Source organism: Hylobates moloch, unplaced genomic scaffold, assembly GCF_009828535.3.
Source record: "Hylobates moloch isolate HMO894 unplaced genomic scaffold, HMol_V3 SCAFFOLD_3, whole genome shotgun sequence".
Taxonomy (NCBI): domain Eukaryota; kingdom Metazoa; phylum Chordata; class Mammalia; order Primates; family Hylobatidae; genus Hylobates; species Hylobates moloch.
This window is the reverse complement of record NW_026652278.1, coordinates 1638065-1656311: the sequence shown is the minus strand read 5'-3', so window position 1 is coordinate 1656311 and position 18247 is coordinate 1638065. Positions and strand designations below refer to the sequence as shown.

Here is an 18247-nt window from a genome sequence, read left to right as displayed (position 1 = left end):
GGCTGCACATCTGCATGCCTTCCTGTCCTGAAAAGACCTCTTGAGGTACAGGGCTTAGTCTGTCTGTCTTTATTTATTTATTTATTTATTTATTTATTTATTTATTTATTTATTTATTCAGAGACAGACTGTCGCTCTGTTGCCCAGGCTGGAGTGTAATGGCGTGATCTTGGCTCACTGCAACCTCCGCTTCCCGGGTTCGAGGGATTCTCCTGCCTCAGCCTCCCAAGTAGCTAGGAGTACAGATACACGTCACCACGCCCGGCTAATTTTTGTATTTTTAGTAGAGAGGGGGTTTCGCCATGTTGGACAGACTGATCTCGAACTCCTGACCTCAGGTAATCTGCCAGACTCGGCCTCCCAAAATGCTGGGATTACAGTCGTAATATATTCAAATATTTAGTCTCCCCCATAGAGTGAGATTGGGTCCTATGTTACATAATACACGTGTCAGGACCCCCTTCCTGAGTATTCATAGCTCCTCCCAAAGCCTGTTGACAATGTCTGTTTCGCCAACCTCTCCAGCATAGACCTCCTGCCCTAACCCCTCCTCCTTCGAAGAGCCATCTCCCATCTTGGCCTGGGGGATGGCCGCCTTGCTGGCTGTAACCATTTATAAGAAATAAAGTTCCTCTTTTTCTAAATTTATAAATTGTCGGGTTTTTAAGTTAACACATAAAAGAGATCTGGTCATTAACTCAGTTTTTCAAGTGCCTTCCTGGGCAGATAGGCTAAATCTACATTTTAAAAAGAAGATTACAGCCCCATTTTTCTGCTCTTCTTCTCTTCAACAGAGGAAGTATTCACTGCCTCTAGTTCCTCTCCTGCCACTGTCCCCAGAGCCCTCTGCAAACTTGTGATCCGAGTCCATTCCATAGCCACTGGTCCATCCAAGTCAGCAACGGCCTCCCAGTCGCTACAACCAAATGGTCCCTCCTGTATACTCATCACATAGCATCACAGAGCAGCCACTCCCTCCTGTCTTCAATGGATCCTGGTGGTGGGTTCTCCAGGAGCCCTCCTCGCAGGCTGCTCACTCATCCTCCCAGTCCTCATCCCTTCAGGGCTCTGTCCTTGGTCCTGACCCCCATCTGTCCTCCTTCCTGGAGTGACCTCACCCAGTTTCCTGACTTGAAATGACCTCTAAGTGCTCTCACCTTGATGCTCTGGCTCTGACTTCCCTGTGTGCTCCTGGCTTGTCTGTGCAACAGTGCTATGTGTTGACAGCGAACCTCTGGTCGGGCTGCACCGCCCCTACCCAGCTGTGCCTTTTGCAGCCCTTCTGCTGCAGAAACTCATCGTTCCGGGTGCTCAGACGACCCGAGAGCAGGCGTTCCTAAGTCCCTGCTTCCTCTCACACCGCATCTTTTCCATCAGCAAATCCCAGGGACTCTGCTGTTGAAGCACGTTTCTCTGAAATCTGACTGGTTCTCACCACCCCACCCCATGTCCACCACTCTGTCCTCATCCCCGTGCCTGGTCAGCCCAGCTGGCCACCTGATTGGTCTCCCTGCTTCCCCTCGTTGGTTCCCCACAAGCTATTCTCAGCAGAGCATCCACAGTGGCTCTGTGAAAGTCCAAGTCCATCACGATCCTCTTCTGTTCATGAGCCCATCTCACTCACAGTCCAAGTCCCCTAAAAGGCCTGCCCACTGTCCATCCTCCTCCACTCACCTCCCTGCCTTGACTCCAACCCCTGGCCTCCCCTCCACTCACTCTGCACCCACGCGGCTTCTGGCTGCCTCCTGCCCATGCCAGGCATGGCCCTCCTTCCTGTCCTGGCACTTGGTGGTCTCCCCTCCTGGCCAAGCTTTCCTAGACGCCTGCATGCTTTGCTGTTTATTCTTGAGTCTTCTCCAGTCACCCCGTGCAAGACTCCAACTCTCCCCATACACATTTCCTTCTTCCCTGATTTTTCTCTCCAGCTCCGACTTATTATGTATTTATTTCCTTATTGTCTGTCTCCCCCACTGAAAGGTAAGCTCCACCAGGGCTGAGATTTCTCTGCTCTGTTAACCTCTCATCCCCAGGGCTGTGGAGTGTGCCGCACGTGGCAGGAGCTGTCAGTAAATAATATTAGTGGAGTGGACAAATGTTCCTGATTTGCAGCGACTGTCTTTTAGTGGTGCAATACCATCAGTGCTCACCGCAGCTATCCTGAAAGAAGCTCTGATTCCGGACATCAACCCCATAGGGACAGTCTCCCTGATGATACAGCTCGACTTCAGATTTTTCAACTTTACGATGGGTAGATTGGGTATTAGATGCATTTTTGACTTAGGAAGGGCTTATTGGCAGTGAGGGTAGCCCCACTGTAAGTCGAGGAGCACCCATGATCGCTCAGTATGCCAGAGAAAACCACCCGCAAATGAAGAAACGATCGGCCCTGTTTCCCTAAGACTGCACTGGGAGCTTCAAGAACCCGTAAGGTAGCCATCTGGTGAGCACGGTGCGCTCCGAAAGGGAGGTGGACAGGGTTGGGAGGCCGAGGCCGGCAGATGGCTCGAGCCCAAGAGTTCGAGACCAGCCTGAGCAACACAGACCGCCGTCTCTACAAAAAAATTAAAAATTAGCGAGCCTGACGGCGCGTGCCTGTGCTCGCAGCCACTTCCGAGGCTGAAGCAGTAGGATGGATTGAGCCCAGGAGGTCGAGGCTTTAGGGAGCCGAGATCGCGCCCCCGCACTCCAGCCCGGGGTACAGAGCGAGACTCCGCGTCGGGGGCAGTGGGCTGGAGGCAGCGTTCAGGTGCGGCGCGCTCAGATGAGGCCGGCCCACATGCCCGCCCACCGCCGCCAAGCGCGCCCTCCATTGGCGGTTCCGCGGAGAACCCACGCTTCCATTGGCCGATGCGGGATGAGGGCGTGTCCGGCCCAGCGGCGCCCTGAAGGCGTGTCCGGCTGCCGCCGAGGCTCTCCGGGAGTCCCCGGAGAGTAGGGGCGGGCGGCGGCGCTAGTCTTCTGCGGAGCGCCGGGTGCACACCGGCCCACTGCGAGAGGCCTAGGGCCGAGGGCCGAGGGGCTGGCCTGCGCCCGCCGACCCCGGCTTCCCTCCGCAGTCGCCCAGGCATCCCTTCCCCCCACAGCCGAGCGGTGCCGGGCCCGGGGCCGGGGTCGACGGGCGCAGGCGCATTGGGCGCCCCTGGCAGCCCCCGCGGCCCGCCCCGTCCGCTGCCCGTCCGGGGAGGCGGAGGGCGATGACGTCATCCAGCGGGGCGACGGGCATTGGGCGCCATTTTGAAAAGGGAAAAAAATCCCTCCCCGGCGGCGGCGGCGGCGGCGGTGGCAGCCGGAGCTGAGCGCTCGGCTGCAGCGGCGCGGAGGCCGTCTCCCTGGTCTGCCGCGGTCCCCGCCCGTCCCGTCGCCGGCTGCCATGGCAGGTGAGGGGGCCTGCGCGGGCCGGCGGGGGCCACGGGGGCGGGCGGGGGCCGCGGCCGGCCTGACCGCCCCGTTGTGTTTGCAGGAGCCGGAGGCGGCGGCTGCCCCGCGGGCGGTAACGACTTCCAGTGGTGCTTCTCGCAGGTCAAGGGGGCCATCGACGAGGACGTGGCCGAAGGTGAGGCCCGCGCCGCGCCCCGCCCCGGGACCCTCGCGGACAGCTCCCAGCCCGGCCGCGGCCTCCGGGCCCCAAGCGTCCGTGGAAGCAGGAGGATGGGGGCCGGGCGGGGCAGGGGCCGGGGGCCGAGCTGGGGGCCGTGGTCGGGGGGCGGCCGTCCGCTGTCCCTGCCCGCGGGGCACGGGTGGAGGCGCCGGGCCCGCGGCGGGGCTTATGTAAGTCACCAAGGTCACGGGCTGCCGGGCCCTCCGAACCCAGCGCCTGGGGGTGCCTCCTGCCCGGGGCGGAACCGAAGCCCGGGGCTGCCTCCTGCCCGGGGCGGAACTGAGGAGATCGCTGCGGAGCCGGGGACGGGAACGGAGTCCAGATCCTGCGCTCGGGCAGCGCGGCACAATGGCCCAGAGGCTGGGAACGCGCCTAGGGCTGGGTCGGAGCCTCGGCCCCCACCGGGCTCTGCGTTTCATCGCCGGTGCGCTCTTGAGCTAGGCTGGTTGCCTCGGTTTGTCCACCCTTAACAAGAGAGCTGGGCTCCCTGATTCTTAAGGTCTGCTTTCTGAGGTTCTAAAATCCTTGAATTTTACTGTGAAGTATTGCTACTTTCTCCACTGATTTATTTTAAGGTCTCTACTCCACATTTTAATCTTGAACTTTATGGTATTACTTGAAGTTAGCTGGTCTTTTCCTTAAATCATACCCTCAAATTGGCCCAGGCACAAAGTTTTAGGGTGATGTGAGGGAACTGGGGAGTGCCTCCCACCCCAGCTTCCCATGAAGCTTACCTGTCACCTGAAAGTTAAAAAACTATGTAGCTTTTCTCCTTCACCATTGAATGGAGAACTTGGTCGAGTCTTAGAAGTTTGATTGATATTTCAGATTCAGAATGGTAGTGACTTTTTTGTTGTTCATACATCTTACTGAACATTGTAAACCTTTAACCTTTTCTTAAAAATGATCGGTGTTTGCACCAAATACACCTTCCCTGCCTCAAGTTACTAAAAGCCCCTTGTCAGACGTTCTGTTCACTTCCCTGCATCTCGGCACCCTCATCCCGTGAACTTTTACTCCCTCTTCCCTACCCTGTATCTCTCCCTGGCAGTGTCTGGTTTGGCGCATGACCCGTGAGGACATCTGGAGATTCTGGGCCCCCTGGGACAAACAGGGCCTAGGTTATTAAGCAGGTGAAACTGGCTCTAAGAAATGCGTAATGTATATGGTTTGAGATTAAAACTAGGTGCATTTTATGTGATCTAAAAAGTTTATTGATTTTATTTCTTTAAATACGTTACTGTTTTTGTTTGATTTTGCATGTGCTAAGCAAGTGACAGTTCAGCCTTACTCAAGTGTGCCTTCTATCGCAAGTAAAGCAAAACTTGTTTGGGAGTAGGAAGGTGAGAGGGCTTAATGCTTGCCTTAATTTCTGTTAACTCTTTATTTTCTTTTTTGGAGACAGGGTCTCACTTTGTAGCCCAGGCTGGATGGAGTGCAGTGGTGCGATCTGGGCTCACTGCAACCTCTGTCTCCTAGGCTCAAGCGATTCGCCCACCTCAGCCTCTGGAGTAGCTAGGACCACAGACACGCGTGCGCCACCACACCAGGCTAATTTTTGTATTGTTGTAGGGGATTTCGCCATGTTGCCCAGGCTGGTCTTGAACTCCTGGGCTCAAGTGGTCTGCCCACGTCAGTCTCCCAAGGTGCTGAGATTATAGGCGTGAGCCACTGCACCTGCCTGGTTTCTTTACTTTAAAAAAAAAAAATTATTGATAAGCTGAATGAATTAAAATTTAAGTATAACTAAGGTAGTGTATTTTAAATGTGACTTTACACATATGAAAATAGCATTCTTTCTTTAAAAAAAAATCTTGGGCTGGGTGTTGTGGCTCATGCCTATAATTCCAGCACTTTGGGAGGCCAAGGTGGACAGATCACTTGAGGTCAGGAGTTTGAGACCAGCCTGGCCAACACAGTGAAACCCCGTCTCTGCTGAAAATACAAAAGTTAGCCGGGCGTGGTGGCACATGCCTGTAATCCCAGCTACTTGGGAGGCTGAGGCAGGAGAATCACTTGAACCCGGGTGGTGGAGGTTGCAGTGAGTGGAGATCGTGCCATTGCCCTCCGGCCTGGGCAATAGAACAAGGCTCCATCTCAAAAAAAAAAAAAAATTGACAAATACTTTGTTCTCTGAATTAAACTGATGGGAACTTTTTTCAGTTTTAAATCCCCATTTTAAGTTAAATTTTGAGTAAATCCAAAAGTTTGATACTTCGAGTTGTCGTGGTTTTTTTTTTTTTGTAACATTGCTTTGCGGTAATTATCCGCATGTGTTTTGGTTATTGTATGTATTCAGAGCTGTCTATTTTAATCCATGTATGCTTTGGCCATAGTAACCCATCCAGATTAACACATTTATAAGTCACGATCGATTTGTCCCATAGTTGTTTGTTTGTATTAAGACCAGAGAGTCAGTGATGATGAAGGGAAGTGTAGTCGTTAGTCACCAGGGATTGCTGAGCAGCAAGTATCAAGAAGCTGGTCGTGCCCAAACGCAACCCTGAGGGAGAGATGTTGGTGAGAGAGAAGAGATGGGTGGCCGGGTACGGTGACTCACACCTGTAACTCCAGCACTCTGGGAGGCTGAAGCAGGTGGATCACTTGAGGTCAGGAGTTCGAGACTAGCCTGGCCAACATGACAAAACCCCGTCTCTACTAAAAATACAAAAATTAGCCAGGCGTGGCGGGGCCCGCCTGTAATTCCAGCTCCTCAGGAGGCTGAGGCAGGAGGATCGCTTAAACCTGGGAGGTGGAGGTTGCAGTGAGGCGAGATGGTGCCATTGCACTCCAGCCTGGACGTCAGAGCGAGACTCCATCTCAAAAACAGAAAAGAGAGATGGGCAGTTCACAGGGGTTTTTATCGTGCACTGCTGCTCAGGCTGTAGAACTTAAGGTATAGCAGATTTTATTTGTTTAGATTTGTGGCTTGTGAGGCATTTTGTTCTTGAAGGTTTTGTTCTGGGCCAAGTTCAGCTCTGTAGAGCTCTACTACAGCCCTGCACTCTGGCCACCTTTCTGCCCTCTCTGCAATGGGTAAGGAGAAAGAGCCTTAGAGATTAAGGCCTGGGTCCTCTCCTGACTTCAGTGGGGTGGTGTCCAGTGCACAGGAAGTGGTGCAGGGGTAAGAGTAGGCACTCCTGACTTTGGAGGTCATGAAGTGAGTAATGTAGGAAAGCCTTTGGTTTTTGTTTTGATATCTGTTTTGTTTTTAAGACTAATAGTTTTGGGCTGGGGATCAGAATCATAACCTACGGTGAAAGTGTTGGCCTGTGTAAAATTTGATGTTCCCCCTCACCTTTTTCTTTTAAAGAATTGGGTTTAGCTATGGGTCAGGTCATTTTGCTAAGAGTTGTGATCCCACTGGGTCATCAGACTTCCCATCCCCCTGCAGGTAGGAGTAGAGCTGAGCTCACAAGGAAGTTATTAAGTGTCCTGCTGATGAGCAGGTGTATGAGCAGCAGTCAGTGGTGACTTGCCTCTCCTCCCTTTGCTGGAAGGTGGGACTAGGTGAGTTTATATGCTGAGGTGCCCAAGAGTTAAAATAGTAAAACCGGGGGGCTTCCAGCAGGAAGCAAGTAGAAAAGTTTTTGTTAGCTTCTACCTCCACAATGTTTCGGTTCTAGACGGTGGCTCCTTTCTGGAAATTGTTAACTGTTGTGCAGATTTTTTCTGCATGTTATGGAATCACCTTCACCCAGCCCCTGCTCCCTCTCCTGGAACATACTTCATTCAGCATGTGATGTGTTTTGCAATGTCACATGGTATTTCATCCTTTGCTTCTCTCTCTGGTAGACTGAGCTCCTCAAGCTTGAAGGCTGGCTATCCCCCTTCCCACCCCAGCCCTTGTAGAGGACCCAGCACGAAGGTCATGATAGGTGACAGTTGCTGAGTGGTCATTCTGTGCTAGAGAGTGCTCGCAGTGCTTTTCCCATGTCAATTAATCTTCACACAACCCAAGAAGGGAGGAAATATTGTTCTTCCCAGTCTCAGATGCAGAATCCAAGGTGCGGGAGCAATTAACTTGGGTCACAAAGCGAGTATATGGCAGGGCCAGGGTTTGAAGCCATGCCAACTGGCCGCAGAGCCATGGAGTGCTGTATTGCTTCAGCGACCATTTGCAGCCAGCACAGTACTCCCACTGTGGCATGTGGCCGTCCAGCCTTGGGATGGAGCTGTTCTTCTAAAGCTCGGTAAAAATCTTACTACCAAGAGGCATGTGAAAATGCTTTTGAAGGCAAATGAAAATGGAATGCCTTTAAAGGAAGTGCGTATCAAAATGATAGAAGATTAGTAACAAGGATTCAAGAATAGCATCAGTTTCCAACCAATTCTCAAACTCTTTGAAGAGTAGATACCGCAGAGACAGTAAGTAAGTGAAACACCTGCACGTCAAGCAAGTGCTGCAGCACTTTTGCCTACGACGCCACTTTCCACGTGACTGCAGCCTGCTTACCTGCAGGGAAGCTTTGGGGCTTGCTCCTTTATGTATTACACAAATTGCTCCTGTGGAGAAACCATGACGAGGGGTTGGGGGAGGAGGGTCTTATATTGAACCTGGTTTTATATAGCTTTCTAGCTTGATAACAGCTGCTTCCTTTCTTAGCATTTGCAGTTTTAAGTGTATTGGGGTTTTATTTGTTGATTTTGCTTTAATCAGTTTCTTAATCCATGATCTATTGCTTTGAATTAGACATTAACCTGTTTCTAAAGAGATACACTAAACAAAACTAAAGGTTTGTTTGCTTAAGTCGAGCTTGAGTCTGGGGAGTTATGTAAGTAACATGGATATCTGGTTAATCTGGTAGGATAGCCTTTCCAAGGGAGTTTACATTGGTACTTTGAAAGAAACACTTTAAATCACAGAAAGGTAACAAAAATTAAGGTAACTTGAGCATCAGTACCAGAAAGTTACTGTGTTTCATTGAATGTAAGATGATGTCTGGCTCGATGGCTCACGCCTGTAGACTCAGCACTTCAGGAGGCCGAGGCGGGAGGATCCCTTGAGCCCAGCAATTTGAGACCAGCCTGGGCAACATCTTGTCTCTACCAAAAAAAAAAAAAGAAATTCAAAACGTTTACCAGGTATGGTAGTACACACCTGTAGTCCCAGCTACTCAGGAGGCTGAGGTTGGGGGATCGCTTGAGCCAGGGAGGTTGAGGCTGCAATAAGCTACGATTGCACCACTGCACTCCAGCCTGGGCAATAGAGTGAGACCTTGTCTCAGAAAAAAGAAAAAATAATAATAATTATATATGTATATATATAAAATCTTTGAAATTAGGTGTATCTTTTATATATAGTCTATAATGTCTTTTATATGTATATATAAAATCTACATCTAATTTCAGAGATACTAAGATGTGGGGAAATGTACTTAGAATCAATGAAATACAGTGTTGGTGAATGCAAAACTTGTCAGTCATATTTATTGACTACTTCTGTGTATAGAAAATGGGCATTTGGTATTTATCTTTTTTTTTTTTTTGTCTTAATGGGACATGGTGTCTGCTTATTTGAATTATTTCCGGTCTGATTTCTATATTCCATTGTAGAATTTTCATTTACTTAATATTTATATCTGTGCCGTTGAAGAGAACCTTCAGGAAAGCATCCTCTGGGGAAGGCCATCAAACGAGGAAACAGTCTAGTAATATTGTGCAGTTTGACTTACGAGAGTTTCATAGGAAGCCTCTGCCTTTAGGAAATCGGTTGTATGCCTTAAGATTCACAGACTCGCCGGGCGCAGTGGCTCATGCCTGTAATCCCAGCACTTTGGGAGGCCGAGGCGGGTGGATCACAAGGTCAGGAGATTGAGACCATCCTGGCTAACATGGTGAAACCCCGCCTCTACTAAAAAAAATACAAAAAATTAGCTGGTTGTGGTCGCGGGCACCTGTAGTCCCAGCTAGCTATTTGGGAGGCTGAGGCAGGAGAATGGCGCGAACCTGGGAGGCGGAGCTTGCAGTGAGCCGAGATCGCACCACTGCACTCCAGCCTGGGCAGCGGAGTGAGACTCCATATCAAAAAAAAAAAAAAAAGATTCACAGACTCATCCTGCTTAGTACAGCCATATCTTAACACTCAGGAGGCTGGCCTGGTCGTCGTTACATTGTGAAGTTACGTTTACAAGATACGTGGTGGTATTGAATCATACCTGGTAATTTCCATGTTCCCTGATTTTAAGCAGTCTACCGTTCTGATAGGAAGTTCCAGGTTGGGTTTGTGTCCGCTGTTTTCAACTCTGAGGACCCCTTTCTGAGCTTCAGCTCGCTTATCTAGAAGTTAAATCGGAAGCTTTTTGTTAAGATCAAACAATGTGCAGTGCTTTTGCAACTTGAAAAGTGCTTTTCAAGTGTTAGATACAACTGTTAATTCTCTTGTATTTTAAGGTATTGGGGCTTGGTTTTAGCTATGTTTAAACACAAAACAGCAGTTCCTTGTTTTTCCTCACCTGTTTGATCTCCATCTGCCCAGATCCCTCTCCACTGGGCCTGGCCTCTTCATGTTTACATTATTATTCAGTGATTATTCCCATCCCTTGATCTTTGCTCCTGTTTCTTTCTCCGCCTAGAGTATTTATTTTGCTTCCTGTCCACTCTGTAAGCCCTGCTGATCCTTCTAAATCCACCTCCAATCCCACTTGGCGAGTCCCTGCTCCAGTTCCCCTCAGCGTTCAGTGTCGTCTTAGACTCCAGGCTTCACTTTCACACCATGTTCCATGTTGTTTAGCAATTGGCTGTGTCCTGCTTGTGGTTCCCTCGTTTTATCACGTGTGTCATTAGGCTTGTCTCTCCCACTGGATGTCAGTCAGCGTATGGAATGCCACGATATTACCAGGTGATGGAGAGGCATTGTGCACGTGGAATTTGGTACACATCCCTTTTTCCCCCTCTTCAGGCTTTGTGTTAACTTGGCAAGTTACTTACTCTTTTCTCATCTGTTAAACGGGTACTATTACTTGTGACCATTACAGGGTTGCTGTGAAGATTCCAGAAAATGTATGGAAAGCTCTGGCAAACAAACACGTTAACTGGTAACTGTTTAGAGGCTGTTGTCTTAAGAGACCCTCTTGCATAGGAGAATAGCTGACTCTGTCACTTCAGGGAGCCAGTTTAAGAAAAACGAAGGGTAATGCAGGGGCCAGCTTTCAGCTTGGCACATCTGAAAAGTTCACAACAGCGTACCAAAGGGCTGCTAGTGCTGGCTGTTGGAAATAGAAACTCAGTTCTTGCCTTCAGGAAACTCTGTTCGGACACAGACAAGCAGGTGGTTCCTTGCACCATGGCTGGACCAGGGCACACTGAGGCAATGTGAAGAAGTACACAGTACACAGACTTGGGTAGGGAGTGGAGGGGAGGACATCAGGGTATAAGAAGAGGGAGGAAGGGAGGGGGAGAAGAATATTCCAAGTGGAGAGGGCTTGGTGTGGAGGTGGGACAGAGCATGGTATGTTCTGAGAGGTCAGTGCTTGGCATGGTCTTCTGGCAGAAAAGGGAGTGGCTGTGATGAGCAGGAGGCTGGCTGGGGCCACAGGATAATGAATAAAGGACTTGAATACTGTGCTCAGGACTCTGAGTGATTGTGAGCTTTTCAGATCCTAAGCAGAGGAGTGACATCAGCTATGTTTTCAACAAGGTCACTCTGCCCTTTGGAGAATGGATGGTGGTGGGTAAGAATGGAGATAGGAAGTTACTGCAATAATAAAGGTTGGGAAAATGGGCTTACTCTGGTTTCGGGGTGGGCAAGCTTTTTTGTAAAGGGCCAAATGGTAAGTATTCTAGACTTTGAGGCCATACTGTCCCTGTTGCAACGACTGAATTCAACTCTGCCTTTAGCAGGAAGACAGCCATAGACCCTGCAGAGGAGGATAGGCGTGGCTCTGTGCCCTGCTTTCACACGAGCATGCCTACAGAAACAGGCAGCTGGCCAGATGTCGCCCAGGTTGTGGTTTGCTAAACCCTGACCTAGAGTTGGTTCGCAAAGTCTTTTGGTACTGGAATAATTTTATATACTCTTAATAGTTATATTGAGGATCCAGAGAGCCTTTGTTTGTGCTGGTTATAGCTGTTGATGTTTTCTATATTTGAAATTAAAACAGAACAACTTAAAATATTTATTTTACTTTAAAATAATCTACTACATGTTAACAACATTTTTAACGAGAAACAACTTTTCAAAAACAAAAAGGTTAAGCAGGAAGAACAGTGTTGTTTTATACTTTTGTACATCTTTTTAAAATAAGTGGCTTAAGAGGTGACGGCTGGATTCTCAGACCTGCTTCTGCATTCAGTGTGTTCCAGTTGCTTTATTGAAATGTGTAAAGAAAATGTGGCCTCACGCTTCCATGTGGGCAGAGGAGGGGACATCCCAGAGGCTCTTAGCGATGCACTGTAACTCGCCAGGTGGCAGCTTGTTTGAGTGTGCTGGCCCTTTGGGGTCAGTGACGTTTCTGTACTCTCTTCCATCAGAACCCTGAGGTCTGTCTTGTGCTCAGAGTGGGTCTTTTGCTCATGGACATGGTTTGGTAACATCACACGGGGGTCGTATGGAAATACTGTTACATGGAGTTGTTGTTTTTTTCTAAATGTTGACACATTCCGTTATGTAAAATTGAAGAAAATCATATTTTTTAACGTCACCACTGATCTCATCAGAAGAAAAAGTGAGAAACTGTCAAATTAGCAGTAGTAGATAAAAGTTTTCCAAAATTCTAATTTTCTCTTGAAAGCTTGGATTTTATCATTGGTAACAAATACTGGCAGTTTTTTTCTGTGAAGTGAGAGGCTCACTGTGTTCATTTTCAAGTAAATTTCTGCCAGATACCAAATTCTTAATAACCAAAGTTGGTCAGTTGTTCTTTCAAATAAAAATGGCGTTCCATGAAAAAAAGGGCTAGTTGAGCTTGTGTGATACCGTGGAATATGTATTTGGTCTTCCGTAGTACACAACTCCTAAAATTCTCGGGCTCATCAGTGATGTCTTCGTAATGAGTTGGCTAAGGGCCGGCAACCCCTGGGTAGCTTCAGAACGGGGGCTGGTCACCAGAAAGACGTAGGCAGGATTAGAAGGTTGGGACTTTCAGCCCCGATCCCCAACCTTGGGGAGTGGTGAGGGACGGGGGAGCTGAAGGTTAAGCTGATCACCAGTGGCCAGTGATTTAAACAGTCTTGCCTATGTGTGGACTGGGTTTGAAGATAGCTTCCAGATGTTTCTGGAGGGGGCCCACCCAGAGAGGGCATGGGAGCTCTGCCTCTCAGCCACCATCCGTCGCCCTATGCATCGCCTCTGTGTCCTTTATAGTCTCCTTTATAATAAACCGCTAAACTAAAGTGTTTCCCTGAGATGTGCGTGCTCAGTGAGGGTTGTGGACGCTCTGATTGATGGCCAGTCAGTCAGAAGCACAAGTAACACAACCTGAGGCTTGCTGTTGGCTCTTGAAGTGGGGAGGCAGTCTTGTGGGACAGAGCACTCAACCTGTGGGATTTGATGCTTTCTCCCAGCATCAAGATTTAAGGGAATCAGGGGACCCCAGCCAGTGTCCGGCTGCAGAATTGATTGCTTCCTTTCTGATGGGGAGAGGTCCCCACACATCTGGTGTCCTAAGTGTGCGGTGAGGATGTGATGGGAGAAACTGAATTTTGTTTTTTGTTTTTCAACACAAACAACTGTACCATGTACTTTTTCTTGAGACAGTTGTACTTGGGGATGCAGCAAAAGTTCTTTTGTGGCACATTTTATCACAGGGTTGGAATTGAATAAAGTGGCGAATTATTTTAACTGTTCATCAGGGAATAAGCTAAGCAAAACTGGCCTTCTTCCTTCTTCTTTCCCTTTTTCCCTGCCTGTGCAGGGCGTGGAGAGGAGAGCTTGGGGCTGCTGCCACAGATCGTGCTGAGCCACCAGCAGCTCCACCTGCCCTTGGCTTTGCTCATCCGTGGAAATGACAACAGCGTGAAAACGGCAGATGACGTACAAGGATTATGATGAAAATAGTCTTGACCTCATGGACCCTCTGAGAGGTTTTTGAAGACCGTTGCACCCTCAAGGGCCCACAGACCACACTTTGAGAACTGCTGCTTGAATGCAAGCTATTAGCAGTAGGAGTGTCAAGGACAGGGCAGACTTAACTGTCCTTTCTCATCTTTACCAGCTTGTACTGGTTTTGTCTCAAAATACAAAAATAGAGTGTTTATTATGTAAAGAAAATCAAATGATAGAACAGCTGAGAACAGTTGGATCAAGAGCAGAGAGCAAAAGTTCCTCTTCATCCCGCTGCTGTCCTGAGTCTTCCTCAGAGCCCACTGCTCTTAACTGTCTTTGTAGATCGTTTTCTATGTGTGTATTTATTTATGTTTTGAAACCTAGTTTATGTATAAGCAAATCTTTTTTAATCCACAGATGTGGAACCTTATTCTAGACGTTGAATAAGATTTTCTGTATTAGTCAGTATTGTTTTTTTGCTACTTCTTTTCCTTCCTTTCCTTTTTTGGAAATAGGGTCTTAGACTCCTCTGTCGCCCAGGCTGGAGTGCAGTGGTGCGATCAGAGCTCACTGCAGCCTGATCAGGCTCAAGCAGTCTCTCCCTGTTCAGCCTCCCGAGTAGCTGGAACTATAGGTGTGCACTGCCATGCCCAGCTTTTTTCTATTTTTTTGTGGAGACAGGGTTTTGCTGTGTTGCCCAGGATGGTCTTGAACTCCTGGACTCAAGTGATCCTCCCACCTCGGCCTCCCAAAATGCAGGGAATACAAGCACGAGCCATGGCACGCAGCTGCCACTTGCCTTTTTTCATTAAGAGTCTGTAATTGGAGATCTTACAGGGAACCAGATTTTCTGCTCAGCCATACTCGAGCTCATTTGACCCCCGGCCACAGCCCCTTGAGATGTAAGTACTACTGTGTTGCCTTCATCATACACATGAGACGATCAAGTATCAGGAAGATGAAGTTAGTTGGTGAAGGTCTCAGAGCTAATAGGTGCTATACTCGTTATTTGCATGCAGACATTCTGAGTCCAGAGCCCATACTTAAATTTTTAACCAGGCTGCCTTTTTATGTGACTCATTTTATCCTTTTTGATTGCTGCATAGTATTCCCTTACTTATTTAGTCCAGTGGTTCTAATGACAGTGCAGGAGAGTCTCGTCCATCCTTTTGCCCTTCCTGGGTGGCAGACACCCAGGAGTGGGTACACGGTGTCAGAGGCTGTGCACATTTCTTGACTGTTTCAGGCTGGTCTCAAACTCATGAGCTCAAGTGATCCGCCCACCTCGGCCTCCCAGAGTGCTGGGATTACAGTTGTGAGCCACCGCACCCAGCTTGTAGAAGTTCTTTATACATTATGAATGTTAGTCTTCTGAGTTTTTAAAAATTGTTGACCTTGACTTTTAATTCTTTTGCCCCCATTCCGCACTCTCCTCTCCGAGTACAGTTGAATTTATTATACATGTGTCTTTGGCTAGATTTTTTTTATTGCTGTTGCTACTCTGGAAATGAAGAAAAAGAGCTGAGATCCATGTTTGGGTCAGTAATGGGGTGGAAGAGGAATAATGTGTGGGACAAAAGGCGATTGGTGAACTGAACTGAAATACTATGCGAGGCTTAATGATGGGGGTGGATATTTTCTGAGCAATGTGTCATTAGGCAGTTTTGGCATGCGAGCATCTGAGAGTACACTTACCAAGCCCAGGTGGCAGGGCTCACTCCGTTACAGGACTCCATTATTATCTCGTGGGAGCGCCGTGGCAGGTGTGGACTGTCGGGAGTTGAGAGCTCAGAGGCAGGGGCGACCGTGAAAACAGGCAGTCCTGGAGTAGTCACAGAAGTCTTGCTAATGATGTTAGATACCGCAGAGCGTGAAACAGACTTGAGCTTATTTTATCTGGATCTCCAGAGATGATCAAACCACAACTAAAATAGGAATGCAACCGTGTGAAGACACAGGCTGTGCTGATCTTTTTCTGTATCGTGCGCGGCACCTAGCACTGCACCGGCACACAGGAAGGGCTTTTATGAATTCTTGGGTGAGTCACCATACCTGCCTGAAAGGGGCAGCAGGTTCACTGATAATTAGCAACATTTGAGTGAAAAAACACAGACAATAGGTCTGCATGTTTAAGCACATCTAATGGCTGATTTGTTTTAAGTGGGTGGTGAGTAAAAGAGTTAACATAAATCATCATAGAGATGGTATTAATGAGCCAAGATACGACCGGCCTCACGCCTGTAATCCCAGCACTTTGGGAGGCCAAGGCAGGAGGATCCCTTGAGCCCAGGAGGTCAAGGCTGCTGTGAGCTGTGATCACACTACTGCATTCCAGCCTGGGAACAGAGTAGACCCTGTCTCAAATAAGCAAAGACATTCTAATTAAAGCAACAATAATGTTCCATTTTTCTTAGTCATTTCTGGAAAGAGTGTCTGTACACTCATTTTTTGGAGGGTAATTTGACATTTCTCTCTCAAACTTAACACAAGGGTTAGGACCCCAAGGTTCCACTTGTAGGAATCCTACAGGAAATAGGCCAGCATTTCAGAAAGATGTGCACTGCAGTGATACAACGTTGAAAACACTAAATGCCTAAAAGTAGTGAGGCGGTTAAATGTGTTAGAACACACACTTTGTGGAGTGAGAGTGTTCTGTGCCCCTCGGAGAGCAGTCTCTGACACATTGGGTGAAAAACAGCAGCTTTTGCAGAAGAACGGTGACCCCAGGCGACGCTGCGTGTGGTTGTAAACGCTGCTCTGGAAAGCAGATATCCAGGGGCGACGTCAGGGTGCCTGTGGGGAAAGGGTGAGCACGCCTCACTGGACAGAGACTTTGGCTTTTGTTCTGCACATTTCTGTATTGTTTTATGTTCCACACCAAGAATGCGTTGTTTTGTAGATATAAGGAGAAAAGTGCCCTTAAGAAAAGGTAAAGAGGGAGTTGTAGCAACTCGGAGGGGGAAGGTTTTTCTCTCCGTGCGCCCCTAATAATGAGTCGGCACTGCTTATCACCCCACCTTCTGTTGTGCTCCGGTTTTCTGGAATTTTAACGGTTTTAGGCTGCCATTACTTCATGTTTGAAAATACCTTAAACTTTTTTTTTTTTCGTTTCAATAGTTCTGTTCCAGAATCTAGAATGGCAAAGTAGTATCCCTAAAAGAGTATTCATTACAAAAGCTCTAGTACATAACTAGATTTAAAAGAAAGCAAAACAAAAACTTGGCTAATGATAATGATTGAAAAGTGGGGATTCGTGCCTTACGTGTACCAGTGCATTTGTAAACGTTCCTGGCTTTCGTAAGCATTGAAGGCTGCGTCTCAGCTTTGTTCCTGTCCTTTGCAGTAACCTGTGTGCGGGAGGCTCCATTGTTGGCCACCTCACATTTGGATAGACCTATAGGTTGCTTTTAGAAGAAATAATTATGTATTATTAGCATACTATGAATAAACACCCACGTACTCCACACCTAACAACGGTCCATCTTGTTTTGGGGTTTTGAAGAGGTGAAGGCTACGGTCACGTTGAGGCTCTCCATCTCCGTTTTAACTCCCCAACTCCGTTGCCCGCACTCCTTCCTCACTGGAGTCAGTGTCTGTGAAATTGGTTCATAGCCTGTCCCTGCTCTTGAGTGTTTATCCAAATAGATCACGGGTTGCCTTTTATCAGACAGAGGCCGATGGTGAATTGCAGCTCCGCCGTGGCCGCACTTCTCCAGCTCCCTGCAATTTTGTCAGACCCTGGAGATCTAGTTGAATGTCACAGGTCACATTTCTTAGATTTTGACGTCGTTTATGGTAACAGATAGATGTTGTTAAAGGCATCTGAAATATTAGATAATCCTTGAAGTGGTATTAACCAAAATTATTAATCTCCTCTGCCATAGAGCCCCGGTTAAGTTCAGGTGTGTAATAATGATCTTAAAATGGAGAGAATGAGAAAGTTTTTACTTTAACCATTCTCAATTTACTTACTGTTCATTAAAGAATTCAGTAGTAAAAGGCGTCATCTATTTGGATTATGAAGGTATCAGCATAGTGCTTTCTGCATACTCCCTAAAGTACTGATCACAGTAAAATATGTAGTAGGTAAAATAGTAACCGTAGAAATCCATTAAACGTCTGCTGCTGGGTTATTTGAAAAGTAGATGGAACCTCTCTCTGGCCATGCGCACTGATAACCTCGGTGTTCCCCACAGGACAGGCTGTGGTGGAGGCGCACACACCACCCACAGGCGGGCTCTGTGCAGTTCACATCTGTAGCTCAGCAACTTAGGGTGGTTTGGGCCGTGTTTCACTTGACCTACAGAGAGAAATGTGACACCCAGGTTGGCATAGATTGGGATTTTTTTTTTTTTTGAGGTCTAGGAATATTTTCTTAATTGTGGTAAAATATACATGGCACAATGTTTATCATTTTAGCCGTTCGTAAGTGTACAGTTCAGTGGTGTTGAATGCACTTAGTGTTGTGTAGCTATCACCACTACCTGTTCCCAAAACAACTTCATCATTACCAACACAGCTTTGTCCTATTAAACAGTAACTCCCCTTCGCCCCTCCCCCAGCCCCTGGCAACCACCATTCTACTTTCTGTCTCTGAATTTGCCCAGTCTAGGGACCTCACACGGGTGGAATGACAGTGTTTGTAGGGACCTCACGCGGGTGGA

At 48.0% G+C, this 18247-nt stretch overlaps 1 protein-coding gene across 3 annotated transcripts in view; it reads left to right on the top strand.

The window, feature by feature from the left end:
* The first annotated feature begins 3223 nt into the window (after positions 1–3223).
* PPP2R2D (protein phosphatase 2 regulatory subunit Bdelta) overlaps positions 3224–18247 on the top strand; it is a 59973-nt gene continuing 44949 nt past the window's right edge. The window contains exons 1-2 of one of the 3 annotated variants that reach the window (XM_032174927.2): positions 3224–3377; positions 3461–3553. In XM_032174927.2, the coding sequence (XP_032030818.1) occupies positions 3371–3377; positions 3461–3553 (100 nt within the window). In that variant the 5' untranslated portion in view covers positions 3224–3370. Of the gene's footprint in view, positions 3378–3460; positions 3554–18247 lie in introns of those variants that run through there. The other 2 variants (XM_032174918.2, XM_058435890.1) reach the window with 2 other exon arrangements.